The sequence below is a fragment of the Bufo bufo genome, chromosome 4 (assembly GCF_905171765.1).
Source record: "Bufo bufo chromosome 4, aBufBuf1.1, whole genome shotgun sequence".
Taxonomy (NCBI): Eukaryota; Metazoa; Chordata; class Amphibia; order Anura; family Bufonidae; genus Bufo; species Bufo bufo.
In genome coordinates, this window is record NC_053392.1 from 302,820,746 (window position 1) to 302,840,533 (window position 19,788).

At 47.0% G+C, this 19,788-nt stretch overlaps 1 protein-coding gene across 1 annotated transcript in view; it reads right to left on the reverse strand.

Annotated features, from left to right (window-relative positions):
- RARS2 (arginyl-tRNA synthetase 2, mitochondrial) overlaps nt 1-19,788 on the reverse strand; it is a 55,671-nt gene that overhangs the window by 29,458 nt on the left and 6,425 nt on the right. Inside the window, exons 3-10 of the mRNA XM_040428749.1 lie at nt 17,189-17,285; nt 14,416-14,499; nt 14,220-14,317; nt 12,156-12,211; nt 11,337-11,420; nt 10,305-10,381; nt 9,989-10,147; nt 951-1,057 (exon numbers count right to left, since the gene is read on the reverse strand). Coding sequence (XP_040284683.1) covers nt 951-1,057; nt 9,989-10,147; nt 10,305-10,381; nt 11,337-11,420; nt 12,156-12,211; nt 14,220-14,317; nt 14,416-14,499; nt 17,189-17,285 — 762 coding nt within the window. The remainder of the gene's footprint in view (nt 1-950; nt 1,058-9,988; nt 10,148-10,304; nt 10,382-11,336; nt 11,421-12,155; nt 12,212-14,219; nt 14,318-14,415; nt 14,500-17,188; nt 17,286-19,788) is intronic.

A 19,788-nucleotide genomic window follows, 5' to 3' on the forward strand; every position in this document is an offset into this window, starting at 1 on the left:
AAAGAGTCTTTTCAGCAAAACTCAGAGCATTGCTAAGAAGAGTCTGTCTTTAGCGCTTTACTGAGCGCTGAAGACACCTGTCTGTGACTATCGTCACTACCGCAGTCCCTGACTTTATACGTGTGCCCTAACCATCACTGCCCATCCCTATCTGATTTGTTAGACTGAAGACAGACTCTCCTTAGTAATGCTCAATTAGAGCACTGCTAAGAAGACTCTTTAAACTGAAACGACAGTTACACTTTAAAACGGTTGGCCGCTATCTGGATACTCATTGTTAAGACGGCTATACGTCACTTACTAATATAACCTTTGTAGAAATTCTGTGCCATTTTATATATTTCATAAGGTATGGCTCTTTGTTGGGCAAATCTTTTGTTCAGTCCAAACAGATGCCTTGTCTACAAAATGGCTGCTGATGGAGGGTCCTGTGATCAGGCAAATCATCACCATGTGAGATCTCCTCTGTTCACCGCACATGCACTAAACAGTACACAAGTGCAGATGGCACTGGGTAACTGATCGTTAGGAGTCCGACCACTAGGATCCCCAACAATATTCAAAACAGGGGTCCTGTGCCCCCTGAATGAATGGGGCAGCTAGTTGAGGACACATGCTATGGCTAATTACTGTTGCTGCCATGATGTCTGTTATTCTGGCAACTGGTCATTCGTACAATAAATGTCAGATAATTGACACAAACCCCATCACGGTGGATCAAATTTTCTCTAGATTTCTTTCATGAAAAAAAAAAGCTTATATTGTTTATATCCATGGACAGTCTCACACAGACTAGACAGATGTTAACCATGAAGCTATACGCAATGGTCATTTTTCATTATTTTGACAGTTCAACAAAATATATACCGGGTTATATAGCAGAAATTATTTATTTAATATCTTATGATAAAATCTAAAGTATAAAAAAAACATTTACAGCACACTCTTACTTGGTAATCTTAAGAATGTTTTTGATTCGCAAAAGGTTCAAGACGTCTTGCGATTTTTCTCTATAAAATGACTCTCCAGCAAATTCATCAAATTGTACACCAAGTCGCTGTAATAGACAAACGATGACAGTGAAATTATCAGACATGAGAGTAAAAGGAGTTTTGACCATGCAAAAAACTGTGGCGGGAAAGAGCAGGACAAACATACCTTTTGCAGAGCTTTTATTATCAGGAGTTATGTGAATTCGAACTTTTAGGAGCTGCTTCTGCAAGAGCCCTGGAGGAGATGCTGCACTGTGGTGAGCTCTCTTCATTGAGATGTTTCATATCCCCTCCCACTGACAGCTGTAGTGGTCTCCTGGTTGGAGGCTAGCTGTCATTCAGAACAGAGGGAAGGGGCTGTGAAGAAGCTGAATGCACAGAGAACTTCCCTAGAAGAATAACAGTTCATATTCACACCACTCCTGATAATAAAAGTTCCACAAAATTTACATTTGTTTGTCCTGCTCTCCCCAATCCATAGCTACATCTGTCAACAGTTCCACATGGCCAAATCTGTAGACAGATATACTTGAATATATTCAAATATGAGTTGTAAAAGAAGATAGTATCGTTATATATCTATTTGATGCTATGCTCAACAAAAAGAAGACTAAAAAAATCTGTCTATATATCTATCATGGTTTGACACAGTTATTCAGACCCTTTACTTAGGACTTTGTTGAGGCACCTTGGACATTGATCACAGCCTTTAGTCTTCTTTGGTATGATGCCAAAAGGTTTGCACACCTGGATTTGGAGATTTTCTGCCACTCTTCCCTGCAGATCCTCTCAAGCTCTGTCATGTTGGGTGGGAACATTTAGTGTACAGCCATTTTCAAGTCTCTCCAGATATTGGGTTCAAGTCAGGGCTCTGCCTGGGCCACTCGGGCACATTCACAAAGTTGTCCATAAGCCACTCCTGCGTCTTGGCTGTGTGCTTAGGGTCACTGTCTTGTTGGAGGGGAACCTTCGGCTCAGTCTGAGGTCCAGAGCACTCTGGATCAGGTTTTCATCAGGAATATCTCTGTACTTTGCTCCATTGAGCTTTCCCTCAACCCTGACCAGTCTCTCTGTCCCAGCCGCTGAAAAAAAAACATCCCCACAGCATGAAGCTGCCATCATCATGCTCCACTGTAGAGATGGCACTGGGCAGGTGATGAGCAGTGCCTAGTTTCCTCCGGACATGACGCTTGTAAATGAGACCAAAAATACTGTGGTGTAACTAGAAATGACTGGGCCCAGCAGTCGCTCTGTCCGTTTCCTACAGGGTCTCTGTATATAATGTCATGTTATATTACTGTTAAGGGTGTCCTTACAATAAAGGGGCACATTTATTAAGACCAGCGTTTTAGATGGCAGTCTTAATAAACCCCCAAACTGGTGGTGGACAGGCCTCTTCATAACTTTGGTGGATTCACCGCCGCTTCTAAATGTAAGACCGCTTCCTAGCTGTCTTACATTTAGACTTTTTTCTATGCCTAAAACAGGCATAGAATATAGTAAATCATATGGGCCTACCGGCCCGTCCCCTTCCCTGCCACGTCCACTTCTTTAGACCTGGCGTGAGCGGGGAGAAGTCGCAGACTGCGGCACAACGAATTTAGACATATTTCAGATTGATAAATGAACCCCAAAATCTTTTAGTCTTTCTCCTGGGCAGGCCCCTTCTGAGCTCGGGACCCAAAGCAGCCGCTTCCCCTATGGATACGCCCCTGCAAAACATCAATCTTGGTTTCAGCACACCAGAGAATCTCATTTCTCACAGTCTGAAAGTCCTTTAGGTGCTCTTTTGCAAACTACTGAGGATAGGTTTCTTTCTGGCCACTCTACCATGAAGCTCAGATTGGTAAAGTGCTGCAAACGGAAGAAACCTCCAGAAGGTTTACTATCATCTGCACATAGGATCTTTGGAGCTGGGCTAGAGTGACCATTGAGGTCTTGGGGTCACCTCTCTTACCTGGTTGTTCCACACATCTTCCATTTAAAAATTATAGAAATCATTGTGCTCTTGGGAACTTTAAGGGAAGCAGAATTATGTTGTACCCTTTTCCAGATCTGTGTCTCTACACAATCCTATGTCTGAGTTCTACAGGCAGTTCTTTCCTGGCTTGGATTTTGTTCTGATATGCATTGTCAGCTGTGAGACTTTATACAGACAGTGATGCGTCTTTCCAAATCATGTCCAATCAACTGAATTTACAACAGGTTGCCTCCAATCAAAGTGTAAAAACATCTCAAAGATGATCAAGAGAAATGTGAGGACCCGAGAACTAAATTTCAAGTGTCATAGCAAAGAGTCTGAGAAAATAGATATACAGTAAGTAGTCAATGTGGGGTACTGAATTCATATTGATGGGGTAAACTTGATTTTTTTTTTATTTTATAAGGCCATAACATCAAGGGTCTCAAATGTTTCCAGATGCATTGTGTGTATATCTACTATCTATATGTTCACACACACAATAATTTTTTCACATTTTTATTTTTTTCATTTATTCGCTTTGATATACACAGATCGCATCTTCTCTGTATGTTTTCTAAACCCCTCTGAACAGGGATTTCCCATAATGTCATTACTGTTCTCAGGGTGTTCCTAGCAATTATCGGGGAAAGGGGGCAGTAAATATATGGTCTGTTTTAATAAATACTTGTATTGTCTGTGAAATAATTACGGGACCTTTTTATTAGAACTTTGCATTGTGTCATTCCTCTTAGAAATGTATAAATAAATTGACAACTGGGTGTTACCATTCCCCATGTGAAGAGCACCATCAGTACTGATTGGACAGTGTCAAACTGTGTAAGGACACATCCCCATATTGTAGCACCCAGTGGTCAATTTATTCATAAAATAATTGATTAATGGCATAACATACAGTTCTAAGAAAAGATGCTCTAGAATTATGGACTCTGAAAACGAGATTTTTGTATAACTTACCAGTAAAATCTCTTTCTCGCTCTTTCCTTGTGGGACACAGAAGACCTTGGGTATAGCTCATCTCCATAGGAGGCGTGACACTAAGTGAAAACTGTTAAGCCCCTCCTCCACAGCTATACCCTCAGCCTGGAGAGAGAGACTGCCAGTTGCGTGTCCAAGCAGTGAGAAAAGGCAAAGTCCAACAAGGAACCAACAAGCCAACTACCCAACGGGTAACACAAACTCGGAAACCGTGTAGAGAAAAAACAACGAATGGGTGGGTGCTGTGTCCCCCAAGGAAAGAGCGAGAAAGAGATTTTACTGGTAAGTTATACAAAAATCTCGTTTTCTCGCCCAGTTTCCTTGGGGGACACAGAAGACCTTGGGACGTTCAAAAGCAGTCCAAAAGGGGAGGGACCACAGCTCCAAGGCGAAGCACCCGAAGGCATCAAGGAACCGCCGCCTGCAGACCCAGGCGGACCAAGGCAGCATATGCCGAAGCCAGAGTATGCACCCTGTAGAACTCTGTAAAGTGTGCAAGGAAGACCTGTGGCCGCCTTGCTCAAATGCATGGCCGAAGCCCAATGCCTCCGGCCCAGGAGGCACCGACCGCTCTGGTGAAATGAACGGTGACAGCAAAAGGCAGAATCCTGCCCTCGGTGCGGTAACCTCAGCAATAGCCAATCTGATAAAGCGGAGAAAAACCACCCTGGAGTCCGTCAACTCTAAGCGCGGACCTCCAGGAAACCCAAGAGACCGAACGTCGACAAGAGTCGGAGATCTCCAAGTAAAAACTGCAAGGCCCAAACAACGTCCAAATCGGTGAAGTGTTGAAGCGAAAGGCAAACACCACCTTCAGAAGGAAGGAACGGGATGTAGAACAGCCCTGTCCTGGGAAAAGACAGAAGGCTCAGAACAAAAAGGGGCCATTCAGGCACCTGTCAGAGACACGACTGATACGGAAACACAACCGTACAGGACAGGCGGGGTAGAGAGAACTTCTGTAACGGCTCCAAGGACAAGATTGGAGCGCCGAGAACTCAGTATGTAGTTCCCAGGGCGGTACCGAAGGACAGTACAGAGGAACCAAAGAGCCATTTCGAGTAAGAAGGTCTTGACAGGCCCAGAGGGCCGGGGAACGCTGGAAGAGGAAGAACAGCGCTGACACTTGATACCTCAAGTAAAGGAATCCCAGTCCCAGGTCCAGGCCGGACTGGAAAAAAGACAGAACCATGGGGAGAGAAAAAGTCAGTGGGGAATGCACAGCTTCCCACAGAACCCCAGATAAAAAAATCATAAGTCTTACGACAGATCCTGGACGAAATACAGCCAGGAGTGGACAGTAGCGAACCCGCTGGAGCCGCCTGGCAAGCGGGCGAAAAACCAAATGTGATCAGGCGCAGACCAGTAACACGGGCAGAAGTCGACAAAACTGGTCCCGTCGGCTCCCGAGTAACGTTGTCCCGTATCCACCCGAGTGGGGGAGCAGAAGGACAGACGGAAAGGAACCAAAGGGTCCGCCCAGCATCCGCCAGATGCCAGGATAAGACAGGCTAAAGTTCATGCTGATGTAGCCATGTTCTACAGTCCCGGTGTAGGAGATCAAAGGACAATCTGGACCGAAAGGTAGTCCCCCCCAAGTTACCGAGAAGGTAAGTCTACAGCAGGACCATTGTCTTAGAATGGACCACGCAATCTGCACTCAGCGGGAGGACAGAACGCGGTAGACTCGGTAAATAGGCACAGCTAATACAGCCAGTGTGAACAAGGGAGACAGTACGAGGCCAAAAGGAACACCGGAACTATCCACATGAACAACCATGCTCTCCCCAGAGGGGAGGACAGTGAAGGAACAACCTCTGAAGTCTGGCGGGACAGAAGCCACATCGGAGTGATCTGTACCGAGCGGGAGCCAAACAGAGCCGGCGAGATAAGGTAGTCGAGACAGAGGCCGGCATAACACCCTCCAACCGAACGGAGGAGTGGCAACAGGGAAGCCATAGGACAGCTCAAAAGCAGAACCCTGCTACACTGAGATGCCCGGTTCACCGCCTCGCAGAAGGCGAATACCCTGAAGAACCCAAGGCGGAGGTCCTCCGGACCTGGGTAATCGAGCACCCAAGAGAATTTGGGTGACCTTCCCGAGAAAGCGGCCCGCACCTGGTAGCAGATCAGACTGAAGCGTAGAGGCGCCAAGAGGAAGGACTCATACCACACTACATCCGAAGAGGAGGAAATTGCAGCAGGCAAGGGAACCGCAGTCCTGCCAGAGCCAACGAAGAATTCGAGGGGCGCTCCAGACAACCGCACTCTCGACCATGTGACCACTAGCGCAGGGAAGCAATACCGCGGAAGGACGAATGGGCACGCATCTAGGACCCATGAACACTCCCTGGGATGAAGGGCCAACTAAATGAATGAGTACCACCCAGCTCCGTGCAGCAGAGAGCAAGTAGAGCCCGTCCGGGTCAGGTGGACAGAATGAACTCCTTGGAGACGAGTGCAAGGTTTGCGGCAAGCATCGTATCCCAAGAAAACAAAAGTATGCCGCAGGAAGGAGATGAGGCATACGTACGAGCAGCCCGTAAGCAGTGAGAAGGCCAACCCACCTACAGGAGGAGAAGGCATACACGGCCCAAACAACACACAAGAACGTCCGCTCACTGCAAAAAGGTTAATTCAGCGAAAAAGGGGGCTCGCCACAGAGTGCCACAGCATGTACGGAATTGCAAAGTGCAACCTGAAAGGGAGTTATGCACAAGCCTAGTATAGCATGCGATGGAACGCAAGCAGTCCGCCCCGAAAGGGGGGAAATTGTATCAGGCAAACTGCAGTCGGCAAGAGTGCAAAGGCCGGTCCCAAAAGAGAGTGATGCCTAAAGCAGTACCTACTTCGGAGAAGCAGGACACACCCTATAATCCAGCAGGAACGCAGGAGGTCCACCTAGTGAAAGGGGAACATGCACAGGGTTATCCTAGCATTAAGTGAGTGTGCAATAATACACCCAACACTGAACTCAGCGAGAGTGCAACTACTCTGCCAATGAAGGGGGACATGTACAAGTCCAGCACAGCCATACAAGGACAGCTGTGAATCTCATGAGCGTGACAAATTCTGCCCATGGAATGAGTGGTGGCAACGCACAAGGCCAGCACCGTATCCAATGGGAGTGCAATCGTTCCACCCATGTTAGAGGGCAATGCTCATGGCCAGCAAGGTATCCGGTGAGAGTGTAGCATGCCGCCCAGAAAAAAAGGGGGGTAATGCACATGGCCAGCATCTCATCCAGGGAGAGTGCGTGCACCCGCCATGTATGGGAGTCATACACATGGCCAGCATCGTACTGGTGAGAGACAAACACAGTCAGTGAGAATGTGTGTATGTCACCTGAGGAAGGAAGGCATGCCCATGGCAGGCAGCGAATCCAGCGAGAGTGCGTACACCGCCCACGGAAGAGGGGTCATGCATATGGCCGACAGCGGATCCAGCGAGAGTGCAAGCACCCTGCCATGTATGGGGTACATGCACATGGCCAGCAACGTACCTGCGAGAAAACAACCACAGACGGAGGGATGTATGTATGCTGCCTGAGTCATGCCTATGGCCGGCAGCGAAAAGTGAGAGTGCAGCATAGCAACATAGTACATAAGTACATCATAGCACATCAGAGAGAGTGCAGCGTTCCGCCTATGGAAGGGGGTCGTGCACATAGCCAGTACCGTATCCGGTGAGAGTGCAGTATTCCGCCTAAAAAGGGGGGTCATGCACATGATCGGCAACAGATCCAGTGAGAGTGTAGCGTTCTGCCTAAGAAGGGGGTCACGCACATGGCCGACAGCGAATCCAGTGAGAGCGCTGCGTTCCGCCCATGGAAGGGGGTCACGCACATGGCCGGCAGTGAAACCAGTGAGAGTGCAGCGTTCCGCCTAAAGAAGGGGGTCACGCACATGGCCGACAGCGAATCCAGTGAGAACGCTGCGTTCCGCCCATGGAAGGGGGTCACGCACATGGCCGGCAGTGAATCCAGTGAGAGTGCAGCGTTCCGCCTAGAGAAGGGGGTCACGCACATGGCCGGCAGCAAATCCATAGAGTGCAGCATTCCGCCTATGGAAGGGGGTCATGCACATGGCCAGCACCGTATCCGGTGAAGGTGCAGTATTCCGCCTAAAGGGGGGTCATGCACAAGGCCAGCCGGCAGCCAGGGAGAGTGCAGTATCCCGCCTAGGAGGGGGGGGGATGCACATGGCAGGCACCATAACTGGAGAGATGATGAATGCTACCTACGGAAGGGCCGCATGCACTTGGCCAGCGCCGTATCCTGGAAGAGGGCAGGAAAACCGCCTAAAAGGGGAAATGCCCTAGCACCGACGCAGGTTGGGAGCGCAACACTATGCCACCTGTGGAAAGAGGGCATACAGACATGCAGCACTACTGATGAGGCTGCAGCGTCCTGCGCAGTCCAATAGAAATCTGTTATTATTATTTCTTTTTTTTTCATTAAAAACACAGCTTCTCTGAGGCTAAAGGGGGGCCACCTATAGGGGCACAGATAGTCAGGAAAAGGGGGGCCAGCCATACAGGCCCATTGGGAGCCGGCCTGTACCCAAAGGGTTAACATGGATCCGGCCTGGAGGGCGGCGCTGCGATCCGCTGGGGGCGGAGGAACCTCCCGGCGGGAAGAATTCGCGCCTGGAGAAGTTCCCGCCCCCTCCACCAGAGGCCGGAATTTTGCGGCCTAGTAGGCCGTGAAGCCGGGGTCTAAATTTGCGGCGCCCGGTATGTACCGCCGGGACCTGAGGGGAGTGACGCATCAAAACCGGCCGCGGGTGCCCACCCCGCGGGCCGGTCGGAATTGCGGCCCAGCAGGCCGCGAAGCCTGGGCCAAAATTTGCGGAGCCCCACCGACCGGCACCAACGGGAGCCCACCCCGCCGGCCGGAATTGTCAGGGGCTCGAATGGCGGCTTGCCGGCCGCGGGAGCCCACCCCACCGGCCGGAAGAGTCAGGGGCTCGAATGGCGGCTTGCCGGCCGCGGGAGCCCACCCCGCCGGCCGGAAGAGTCAGGGACCCGGAATGGCGGCCTAGCAGGCCGCGGAGCCTGGGCTAAGATTTTTGCGGCGCCCGGCCGCACCGGAATACCAATGTCGGCCGGAGGCGAGGCCTTACTCTACAGCCGTCAGGAGCCTCAGGCCTTGAGCAACACTCCGGTAGGAGATGGGGGGGGGGGGGGGGGGCCCAGAGACCGGGTGCCTGTGCTGATAGAGAAATAAACTATGTTGCCGCTTCTGTAGCTGGCTGTGGAGACAGCCACTGGCTGCATGTCTATGGGAGCCAGACAGGGGGGGGGAGGCAGAAGGAGATTGCCGCTCTGCGGCACCCCAGGGGCCAGCATAGATCCAGCAAGGGACTAGAGGCCCAGTATGGGGGTCAGGCACGCAGGAGACCAGGGTGGGGGAGTGGGGGACGTAGGGCTGGAGAAGCCTCTCTCTTACCACAGCCGTCTTCACCCTCGGTCCATTCCAGCAGGGTCGCCCCTTCAGCTACTGGCACCGTAGTGGCAGGACGCTGGAAGAGGGACTTGGCGTGCGGGCGACCCTTGCGCTGGCGGGATGCAGGGGAGCTGGGCTGCCCTGGTCCACCTTGCCTTCTGTGGGGGAGGCAGCAGTGCGGGTGACCGGCACTGGCGCAGCTCAACCCCGGGAGAACAGAGAGGTCTAGTGCGACACTGTTATCCCTGATGATCTGGAACAAAAAGAAAAGAAAAAAGTAAAAAACTAAAATTGAAACAAGGAGAAACCAGCCCTGCAGAGCAGGGAGTGTCTTGCCTCCTTGGACACTAAGCAAAAAACTGGCAGTCTCTCTCTCCAGGCTGAGGGTATAGCTGTGGAGGAGGGGCTTAACAGCTTTCACTTAGTGTCACGCCTCCTATGGAGATGAGCTATACCCAAGGTCTTCTGTGTCCCCCAAGGAAACTGGGCGAGAAACAGTATTTACTGAAACATACATGTCAGGAGAGCAGACAGGTCCTCTTTAAATCCGCCTTTTCATTTATGTAGTACTTTAATGAACATATACTCTACCTTATAGACTTTAGCATATTCCTCAATGCTCAAACTCCTAAAATGTGTCCATAGCGAAAGGGCTTGTGGGTGTCCACTCTCCAGTTGTTTCATGAATTCCTGGGCTGACCGTTTCATCTCTTCATCTTTTTCTGCTGCTGCATTGACTTTCACATATATCTGAGCATGGAATATCAAATACAAAATATTTTTAACTAAAGTATTATATTTTTTGGCCAAAAATAAATCTGAAATTCTCATAAGAAATGTGGGCACTGCTACAGTTTAATCGACACAAATCCATACATTATAAAATATAGCAGTAAATCAGACTTACATCAAAAAGGTGCTGTAAAGCATTCAATCTGAGCTTCTCTTCACAGCCAAACTTGCTAAAGCCAGCACCCAGAAGTCCTGGTAAATATAAAGGTTTTTCAGCACATTAGCCCCGAATATACACATCCTATGGTTTTTACATGAAATGTATATCCCACGCTCAAATTTCGAATGAACAGCACAGGCTTTATCTGTCTTTAATTCATTAAAAAACTTTTATGCAAAATACATGTTTTAGTGAATATGGTAGTTCTAATAAATTCTAGTCTTAAGATCCAAAAGCGGCAGTCCCAGGAGGCTGGTTTAAACTATGTTACCTTTAAAATCTGATATAAACTTGTCCACATCTTTTGTGACATGGTATTCTAAATAAGTATTAGGATAGGGGATAACTATTAGATCACTGGGTGTCTGACCGATGGGACCCCATCAAAGATTAGGGGCCGCCTACTCTTAAATGAATGGAATCAACAGGTCCAGCATGTAGCAGTCAGGGGAGATAGATTTTGGCCAACATCTATCTAAAATATATGGCTAGCTTAAGAATGATATATATGCCACCATATCCATACAATACTTGCATAATAAGGATGCATAGTTTACAGGATGTCAAAAAGCATAGGCATATAGTATAGGCATTTATATTAATCATTTTAAAGGGGTTTTCCCATGAAGACAACTTATCTTCTCTCCAAAGGTAAGGGCAAAAGTGTCTGATCAGAGGGGGTCTGACCATTGATGCCCCTGTCGATCACAAGAACGGGGGCCCATGATCCCTGTTTGAATGGAGAAGCAGGCGCGCATGTATGTCTGCAGCTCCACTGAACTCTATGGGACTGCCGGAGATAGCAAAGTACAAGCGCTCAGCTATCTCCAGCACCCCCATAGAGCTCAATGGAGCAGCAGCGCCCATGCGTGACTGCCACTCCATTCAAATGAGGAAGAATAGGCCCCTGTTCTCAGGATCAGCAGGGGATAGAGGATAAGTTGTCTTCATGGGAAAACCCCTTTAAATATGCGCAACAACACTTACCAAACTGTAGGCCCCAGTCGCCCAAGTAGTTTACTCTTAGAACTTTATTACCAATTCCCTCCTTAAGGTTTGCTATAAAATTTCCTTGAAGAAAAAAAAAGTCTATATTAACAAAGCGGCACAAAATCTGTCCCATAAACATTATTAATTGGGTTGTCCTTACAACAGAGAATACCTGATGAAGGTCACTAAATACCACAAGATACTAGGCTAGTTTTACACGGGCACTATCAGCTCTGGCAGAGAACAGCCTGCTGGAGGTCTTTGGATTCGGCATTGCAAGATGTCACTGAAATGCCCGCTATCCCCATTCACTATAATGGGATCCGGCCGCTACCTGGGTAGTTACGGAAACGCCGGATTCAGAGACTTTATAGCATTGTTGTGAAAGATACTGACAAATCCTAGCAGACTCCATTGACTTTTAGTTCGGGTTTTTTGGTTGCGTTGATGCAGACTGTGCTATTATTGCCATCAAAAATACAGTAATCACTGACAGGGTGCCTAAGATGCCAGTGTGAATATGAAACATATACAAAGCAAATATATTAATTACACTTATAGATATGTCTTTTTGCCACAACATTCAAATTTCTGGCAGCGAGAGCTCAGAGTCTGAGTACAAAGTGCCATGTATTGTAGTGAACGGCATTGATGTAGTCTGACTCTAGACGCCAACTTCTAGAAATTAGAATGGAGCATGGCAAGTCACAGAGAAGGTGGACTTGTGTGGTAAAACACTGGTTAAAAGAAATATACCATGAACATGAATACATAAAATATAGAAACCCTTACATTCTGTAACACAGAAAATCTCACCTATTATTGTGGAGCGCAAATGCCCGACGTGAAATTTCTTGGCAATATTGGGTGAGCTGCAGGAGGCAGAAAAGATAAAAAAAAGTTATGATCAATGGCATTGGGTTTGATTTACTTTTCAATGGAGGAATTTCCTTTTTAACTGAAGTTTGTGCCCCATAAACTGCAATGTATATAAACTGCCATAACAAAGATTGTGGAAGTTCTGCTGAGACTACACAAGAAACACCTCCATCAGATATTGTAATTGTATGGCTATTGTTAAAGATGCTTAGATAAAAAATTATAATGTGCGTTAAATCGAACCAGAGCAAAAAGAAAAGACTTCAATTCAAGGGTCCATTTACACGTCCGTATGTGTTTTGCGGATCCACAAAACACGGACACCAGCAATGTGTGTTCCGCATGCGGATGCGGACAGCACATTCCGGCCCCATTGAAAATAAACGGGTCCGCAAATGTTCCTCAAAATTATGTAATGGATGCGGACCTATTTTGCGGATGTGTGAATGGACTCTAATTTTGCATCCATCCAACGGGACATTGTTGAACAGGATAGAATCTCAAAAAAACAATCTATGAATTGGGCCTTTTTCACACGGGCGAGATTTCCGCGCGGGTGCAACGCGTCAGGTGAACGCATTGCGCCCGCACTGAATCCGGACCCATTCATTTCTATGGGGCTGTGCACATGAGCAGTGATTTTCACGCATCACTTGTGCGTTGCGTGAAAATCGCAGCATGCTCTATTTTGTGCGTTTTTCACGCAACGCAGGCCCCATAGAAGTGAATGGGGCTGCGTGAAAATCGCAAGCATTCACAAGCAAGTGCGGATGCGGTGTAATTTTCACGCATGGTTGCTAGGAGATGATCGGGATGGGGACCCGATCTTTATTATTTTCCCTTATAACATGGTTATAAGGGAAAATAATAGCATTCTTAATACAGAATGCATAGTACAATAGGGGTGGAGGGGTTAATTTTTTTTTTTTTTTTAACTCACCTTAATCCACTTGTTCGCGCAGCCCGGCTTCTCTTCTCCTCTTCTTTGCTGTGCAGGAGGAAAAGGACCTGTGGTGACGTCACTGTGCTTATCACATGGTCCGTCACATGATCCATCAGCATGGTGATGGATCATGTGATGGACCATGTGATGAGCACATTGATGTCATTAAAGGGGTTATCCAAGTTATATTTATTGATGACCTATCCTCAGGATAGGTCATCAATATCAGATCGGCGGGGGTCCGACACCCGGCACCCCCTCCGATCAGCTGTTTGAAGAGAAGGCATGTGGTGTCAGCGCTGCCTCCTCTTCACTGTTTACCTTCTAGCCGTTGCATCTGCAGTGGTGAGCAGGTGTAATTACACCCAAGCCGTCCCATTCATTTCAATAGGAAGGCTTGGGTGTAATTACACCTGCTCACCACTGCAGATGCAACGGCTAGAAGGTAAACAGTGAAGAGGAGGCAGCGCTGACACCACATGCCTTCTCTTCAAACAGCTGATCGGAGGGGGTGCCGGGTGTCGGACCCCCGCCGATCTGATATTGATGACCTATCCTGAGGATAGGTCATCAATAAATATAACTTGGATAACCCCTTTAAAGGTCCTTTCCCCAGGTCCTTAAGAAAGAAGAGAAGCCGGGCTGCGCGAAGAAGTGGATTAAGGCGAGTTAAATTATTATTGTTTTTTTTAACCCCTCCAGCCCTATTTTACTAAGCATTCTGTATTAAGAATGCTATTATTTTCCAATATAACCATGTTATAAGGGAAAACAATACAATCTACACAACACCTAACCCAAGCCCGAACTTCTGTGAAGAAGTTTGGGTACCAAACATGCTGATTTTTATCAACACTGGATGGAAATAAATCTTGTGACATTGCAAAAGCTTATCGGAAAAAAATGCCACAGCGAATGTGTGCCGTAATCAAAGCTAAAGGCTTTTTTTTGGTGGCGACTTTTTTTTTGGACAGGCAGTGTATTTCATAGGGGATCTGGAATTCTGAATGAGACACCTTCTACAGGACACTGCAGTGTGTGTGAGGAGGGGTACATACCTGTATTCCACTAGTGTCAAACCTTTTGGGAAGTCTGACAAAAGATCGGAGCTAAATCCATACCTGGGGCCATCATGTCTTACTTTATGAATAACTTTCTAAAAAAAAAAAAAAAAAAAAAAGCACAATACGTTAGCCATGATTACAGTATTACTTTCTATATGTATTCTGGGTTAAAATAATTTACAAAACTCACCTTAACTAATAAAGGTCTGTTAACTTTGAAGGTCAAGACTCCCCGCACCAAGCCAATTTCACTAATTATCGAGTCTGAAACCAGCTAAAATATAAAGATGATTTCATTTTGCAAGAATAATTGTAATACATGTTTCAGATGTAAAGAATGTCCTGATGGTGTGACCTTTTCAATGCCAAGAATGTATGTAGTATGCCATGACTTTAAGGCTATTTAATCACAAGCGAGTTTTCCATCCAGATGCATTCCATTTTGCGAACGGACAGCATCCGGACTGAACCTTGACGCATTCATTTCACTGGGTGTATATACACATGAATATTTTTTCACTGACCATCTGTGCGTTCAGGAAAAAAACAAAACAAACAGTGGGTCAGTGACAAAAAAACACCTCACAGCACATGGCATCCAGATTCAGTCTGTTTTTCACGGATAGTTGCTAGGAGATGCTGAGTCTTGAGAGAAAAAAAATTGAAAAACAATTGTAGACAAAACAGATTGATCTTGCATGCTGTATTGTAAGGGTATTTTTAAGTACCGAGTGGTTCTGTTCCCTTTAATTCTGTTTAATACTCTGTGTAATAATTTATACGGTAAGTTTCCTTGTAATGAAGTGGGTTATAGACAGTACCCATCGCCCATTGTGCTGATAAGAAAACATTCCTGGGCGTTCTCAGAGACATGCATGCTGCACACTGTAGGAGGGGCTAACAGGTTTAGGTCCCTTTCACATGAGCGAGTTTTCCACGCGGGTGCAATGCGTGATGTGAATGCATAGCACCCGCACTGAATCATGACCCATTCATTTCCATGGGTCTGTGTACATGAGCTTTTTTTTCACGCATCAGTGCTGCGTTGCGTGAAAATCGCAGCTTGTTCTATATTCTGCGGTTTTTACGCAGCCCTGGCCCCATAGAAGTGAATGGAGCTGCGTGAAAAACGCACTGCATCCGCAAGCAAGCGCGGGTGTGATGCGTTTTTCACTGATGGTTGCTAAGAGATGTTGTTTGTAAACCTTCAGTTTTTTATCACGTGTATAAAAAAAACACATCAAAACGCATTGCACCCGCGTGGAAAAAACAAGATTTTTGTATAACTTACCAGTAAAATCTCTTTCTCGCTCTTACTTGGGGGACACAGGAGACCTTTGGTATAGCTCAGCTCCTTAGGAGGCGTGACACTAAGTGAAAACTGTTAAGCCCCTCCTCGGGCAGCTATACCCTCAGCCTGAAGAGAGAGAGAGACTGCTAGTTGCGTGTCCAAGTAGTGAGAAAAGGTAATGACCAACAAAGTGGAACCAACAAGTCAACTACCCAACAGGGGCAACCAAACCGTAACCTGTAGAACAAACAACGATGGGTGGGTGCTGTGTCCCCCAAGGAAGAGCGAGAAAGAGATTTTACTAGTAAGTTATACAAAAATCTCGTTTTCTCGCCAATTTCCTTGGGGGGCACAGGAGACCTTGGGACGTCCGAGAGCAGTCCAAGAAGGGAGGGACTACAGCCCAAGGCGAAGCAACCGCAGGCATCAAGAAACCGCCGCCTGCAAGACCAGGCGACCCAAAGCAGCATCCACCGATGCATGAGTGTGCACCCTGTAGAACTTGGTAAAGGTGCGCAAGGAAGACCAAGTAGCAGCCTTGCACAATTGTTCAGCCGAAGCCCGATGTCTCTGGGCCCAAGAGGCCCTGACTGCTCTGGTGGAATGAGCGGTAACACCGAAAGGCGGAACCTTGCCCTTGGCACGGTAAGCCTCAGCAATTGTCAATTTGATGAAACGGGCGATAGCCACCTTGGACCCCGCCAGCCCTTTGCGCGGACCCTCCGGAACCACAAAAAGAGTCTGTGCGTCGAAAGGAGCCGGTGATCTCCAAGTAAATCTTCAAGGCCCTTACAACGTCCAAGCGGTGCAGTTCCCGTTCCCGAGGGTGGGAAGGAAAGGGGCACAGACAGGGGAGGACGATGTCCTCATTGAGATGAGGAAGGCAATGGCCAATGAATACTACTATATGTCTGTACAATGGTATATGTCAGAGAATCTCCCCAGAGGTATAACTCTGACATGAACTAAATACAAACTCTAAAAAGAGATTTGATTATGAAAAATAATTTATCTGTGCGAATGCTAATTAAAAGTCATCGGATGCTAAAAATCTATGAGAAAAACTGCTTACAATATATATTTCGCTCTGCTTGTCTTCACACAACACTCATGTGAAGCTGATGCAGAACTACCTATGTACTTACTTTCCTTCTTTTTTGCTCAGGACACATACTTAAACAATATAGTAACACGATCAGTGGTGCATTTGCACAGAAGTTTAGCATTTGTTAGACAAATAGTCATCTAGAGTGTTTTACAGCGTTTTATTTTATAAGGTTGGGGTGAGGATAACAACTCCGCAGGATCTCACCCTGTGGATTTCACCCTTTGCAATGCAGAGGGTAAAATGTGCAGCTTGCAGCAAATCCACAGCAATATAGGCCACTTGTGACCATACCCCAAGAGGGAAAGTCCATCTGAATGAGAGTAGCCACCGCCAAACAATATCAAGCTGACCGAAGCTACAGAATACAGTGGCATATGCAGTTGTCACCTTCCTACCCGTATGGGATAAAATTTACTAACATGACTATTTAGCAAATCTTGTAAATTGTCTCAATACTGTATTTAAAAATGTTATGGAAATACATGCAATTCCCAAAAAGCAGTGCTCGTCTGGGCACTCTGTAGGCATGCACTAGAAGACAAACTTATGCCTTCTCATCACTACCTGGTCTGCCAGCTTCTCTGTCTTCTCCTGGTATCTCGCTGCTTCCAGAGGATCATCCAACACAGACTTCAGATGAAGCTGAAAATCAGCTGATGAGCTTAGAGGGATAGAAAGGAGTTACTTAGATTACAATACATAAGGCGTTGCGATTTTCTAATTAATAAAAATATTTTAGACTAGCTGAAGGATCCGGCTTCGCACAGGTATATTTAGTCTATTTCTTAATGTTTGTGTGTGTTGTTAAAAGTTATCGAAGGTATCCACAGCCCCCCACCATGCCCCATCTCCTTAAAATGGGACCTCCACAGCAGCCCACCCCCTTAACTTTGACCTTCACAGCAGCCTGCCCCTTTAACAGTAAGCTCCACAGCACTCCACCCCCTTGACAGTGACCTCCACTGGGGCCCGCCCCCTTAACAGTGACCTCTACAGCACCTTCCCCTAAACACTGATCACAGGTTACAGCCCCCTTAACTGACCTCCACCATTCCCGGCCCCCTTAACAGAGACCTCCACAGCGACTGCCCCTTTAACAGTGACCTCCACAGAGCTCCGTTCCTTTAAAATGTGACTTCCACAACACCCCACCCCCTTAACAGTGATCTCTACAGCACCCTGTCCCTTAACACTGACCTCTATAGCAGACCGTCCCTTTAACAGTGCCCTCCACAGCATCCCGCCCCCTTAACAGTGACCTCCACAGTGGCTGCCCCTTTATTAGTGACCTCCACAGTACCCCCCCTCCTTAGCACTGATTTCCTTAACAGTGGCCTCTACAGCAATCTGCCCCTTAACACTGACCTCCATAGTGGACCATCCCCTTAACTGTGACCTCCACAGCAGCCTGCCCCTAGTGTAGCCAGAGGTCCGGTTTGAGGACTCCCTGTCCTCCGTCCGAAGGAAACAGGGATGTCCTTTTGAACAGCTCACTCTCAGACAGCAGCACTGTGCTGTCTGAGCATGAACTACAGGGAGAAAGTCGCCCTCCCTCCCACCGCTGCAGCTGACAGAAGTTGATTTTTACCTTCATTTTTTCAATACCCGTCGGCTGCGGAGTGGGTGTGGTCTAACCAGTTCAGGGGCGTGGCTTAGTGTGGCCTGGAAGTTCGTCTTTTGAGGGTGGCCTTAATGGCCACCTTACCTGCCCACTTAACTGTGACCTTCACAACACTCTGCTCCCTTAACAGTGTCATCCACAGCGCCCTGCCCTTGAAAGCTGACCTACAGCAGTGAAGGAAAATGGCTGGGTTGTTATGGAAACCTGGTGTAAAACTGTGTGTATGTGGAGATTAAGGACCTGCGAGTTTTCTATTGGCTGATAAGGGACATGTGACCATGTGTATGTCAGTTGGGATATGAAGAGAAAGACCTGCAGGCTTCTATTGGCTATTGTAGGTCATGTGATGTGCCATATTTGCATTTTTCGGGAATATCTGAGAACAGTACGTACGTACGTACGTACGTACGTAAATTACGTGATTGTAACTGTGACAGTGCGGATTCCTTTAGCGGACATACACACATACACTCAGCTTTATATATTATATTTATTTTATTCCCCCACATAACAACGGCATTTAAAAAAAATAAAATTGAACACTTGCAGGGAACTTTATAATTCCTCACCTATTAGGTCCAGCTATGCTCACCTGCAAATTATGCAATCCCTGCAATAATCATGGCCCCCGATGTTCTCACAAACATCATGGGGAGCCTAAATTTAATTCAACTGATCTTCCCCACTTTTAAAGGGAACCTGTCATCAACTTTAAGCTGACCTCACTGAGGGCAGCATAGAATAGTGACAGAAATGCTGATGTCAGCGGTGTGTCACTCATGAGCTAAAAGTAAGCGGTTGCTGAGAACCAGCATCATAATCATTGCAGCCCAGGCCTTGAAAAGAGTCAAACCTACCTGAGAAGAGTCCTGGTTATTCCTAATCTCCTGCTCTCTCTCCCATCTGCTGATGGTTGGCAGTTCTCTCCTAGAGAGAAAGGGAGAAAACTAGGTAGAAGCCTGTCAGTCATCAGCAGGAGAGCAGGAGATCATGAATAACCAGGACTCTTCTCAGGTGGTCAGGACTCTTTTCCAGGCCTAGTCTGCAATGATTGCGATGTTGGTTCTCTGCAATCACTTACTTTTAACTTATAAACAGATTGCTGAAATCAACTCCCCTGTCTCTACTTTATTCTGCCGTTAGTATGGGCAGCACAAAGTTGATAACAGGTTCCCTTTAAGTCACCCTGTCTTACTATTTACTGTATGAAGCAATTACCCTATGTTTCATAACTGGAATCTGATCTTGGAAAGGAACTTCAGGACAAGGAATGGCCCTTAAAAGGGTCCTCTAGACTTGGAGCCGATAACCCCGATGGTCATAGTCAAAAGAAAAAAATTGCCTATGTTCCTGCTCCTGTTCAAAAACATTTTTGGTCGGAAGCTAATGAGCAGTACGTAGCACAGTTTTTTTCTCATAAAGTGTTGGACAGAACCTGGTGGACCCCACTGTAAGTCCCCTCTTGAGTGCTGGTTTTCTGGAATGAGAGGGTCATTTAAGAAAGGTGGGGTGAGGAGTGTTCAGTGCAAAGAGTCCAGGGCAC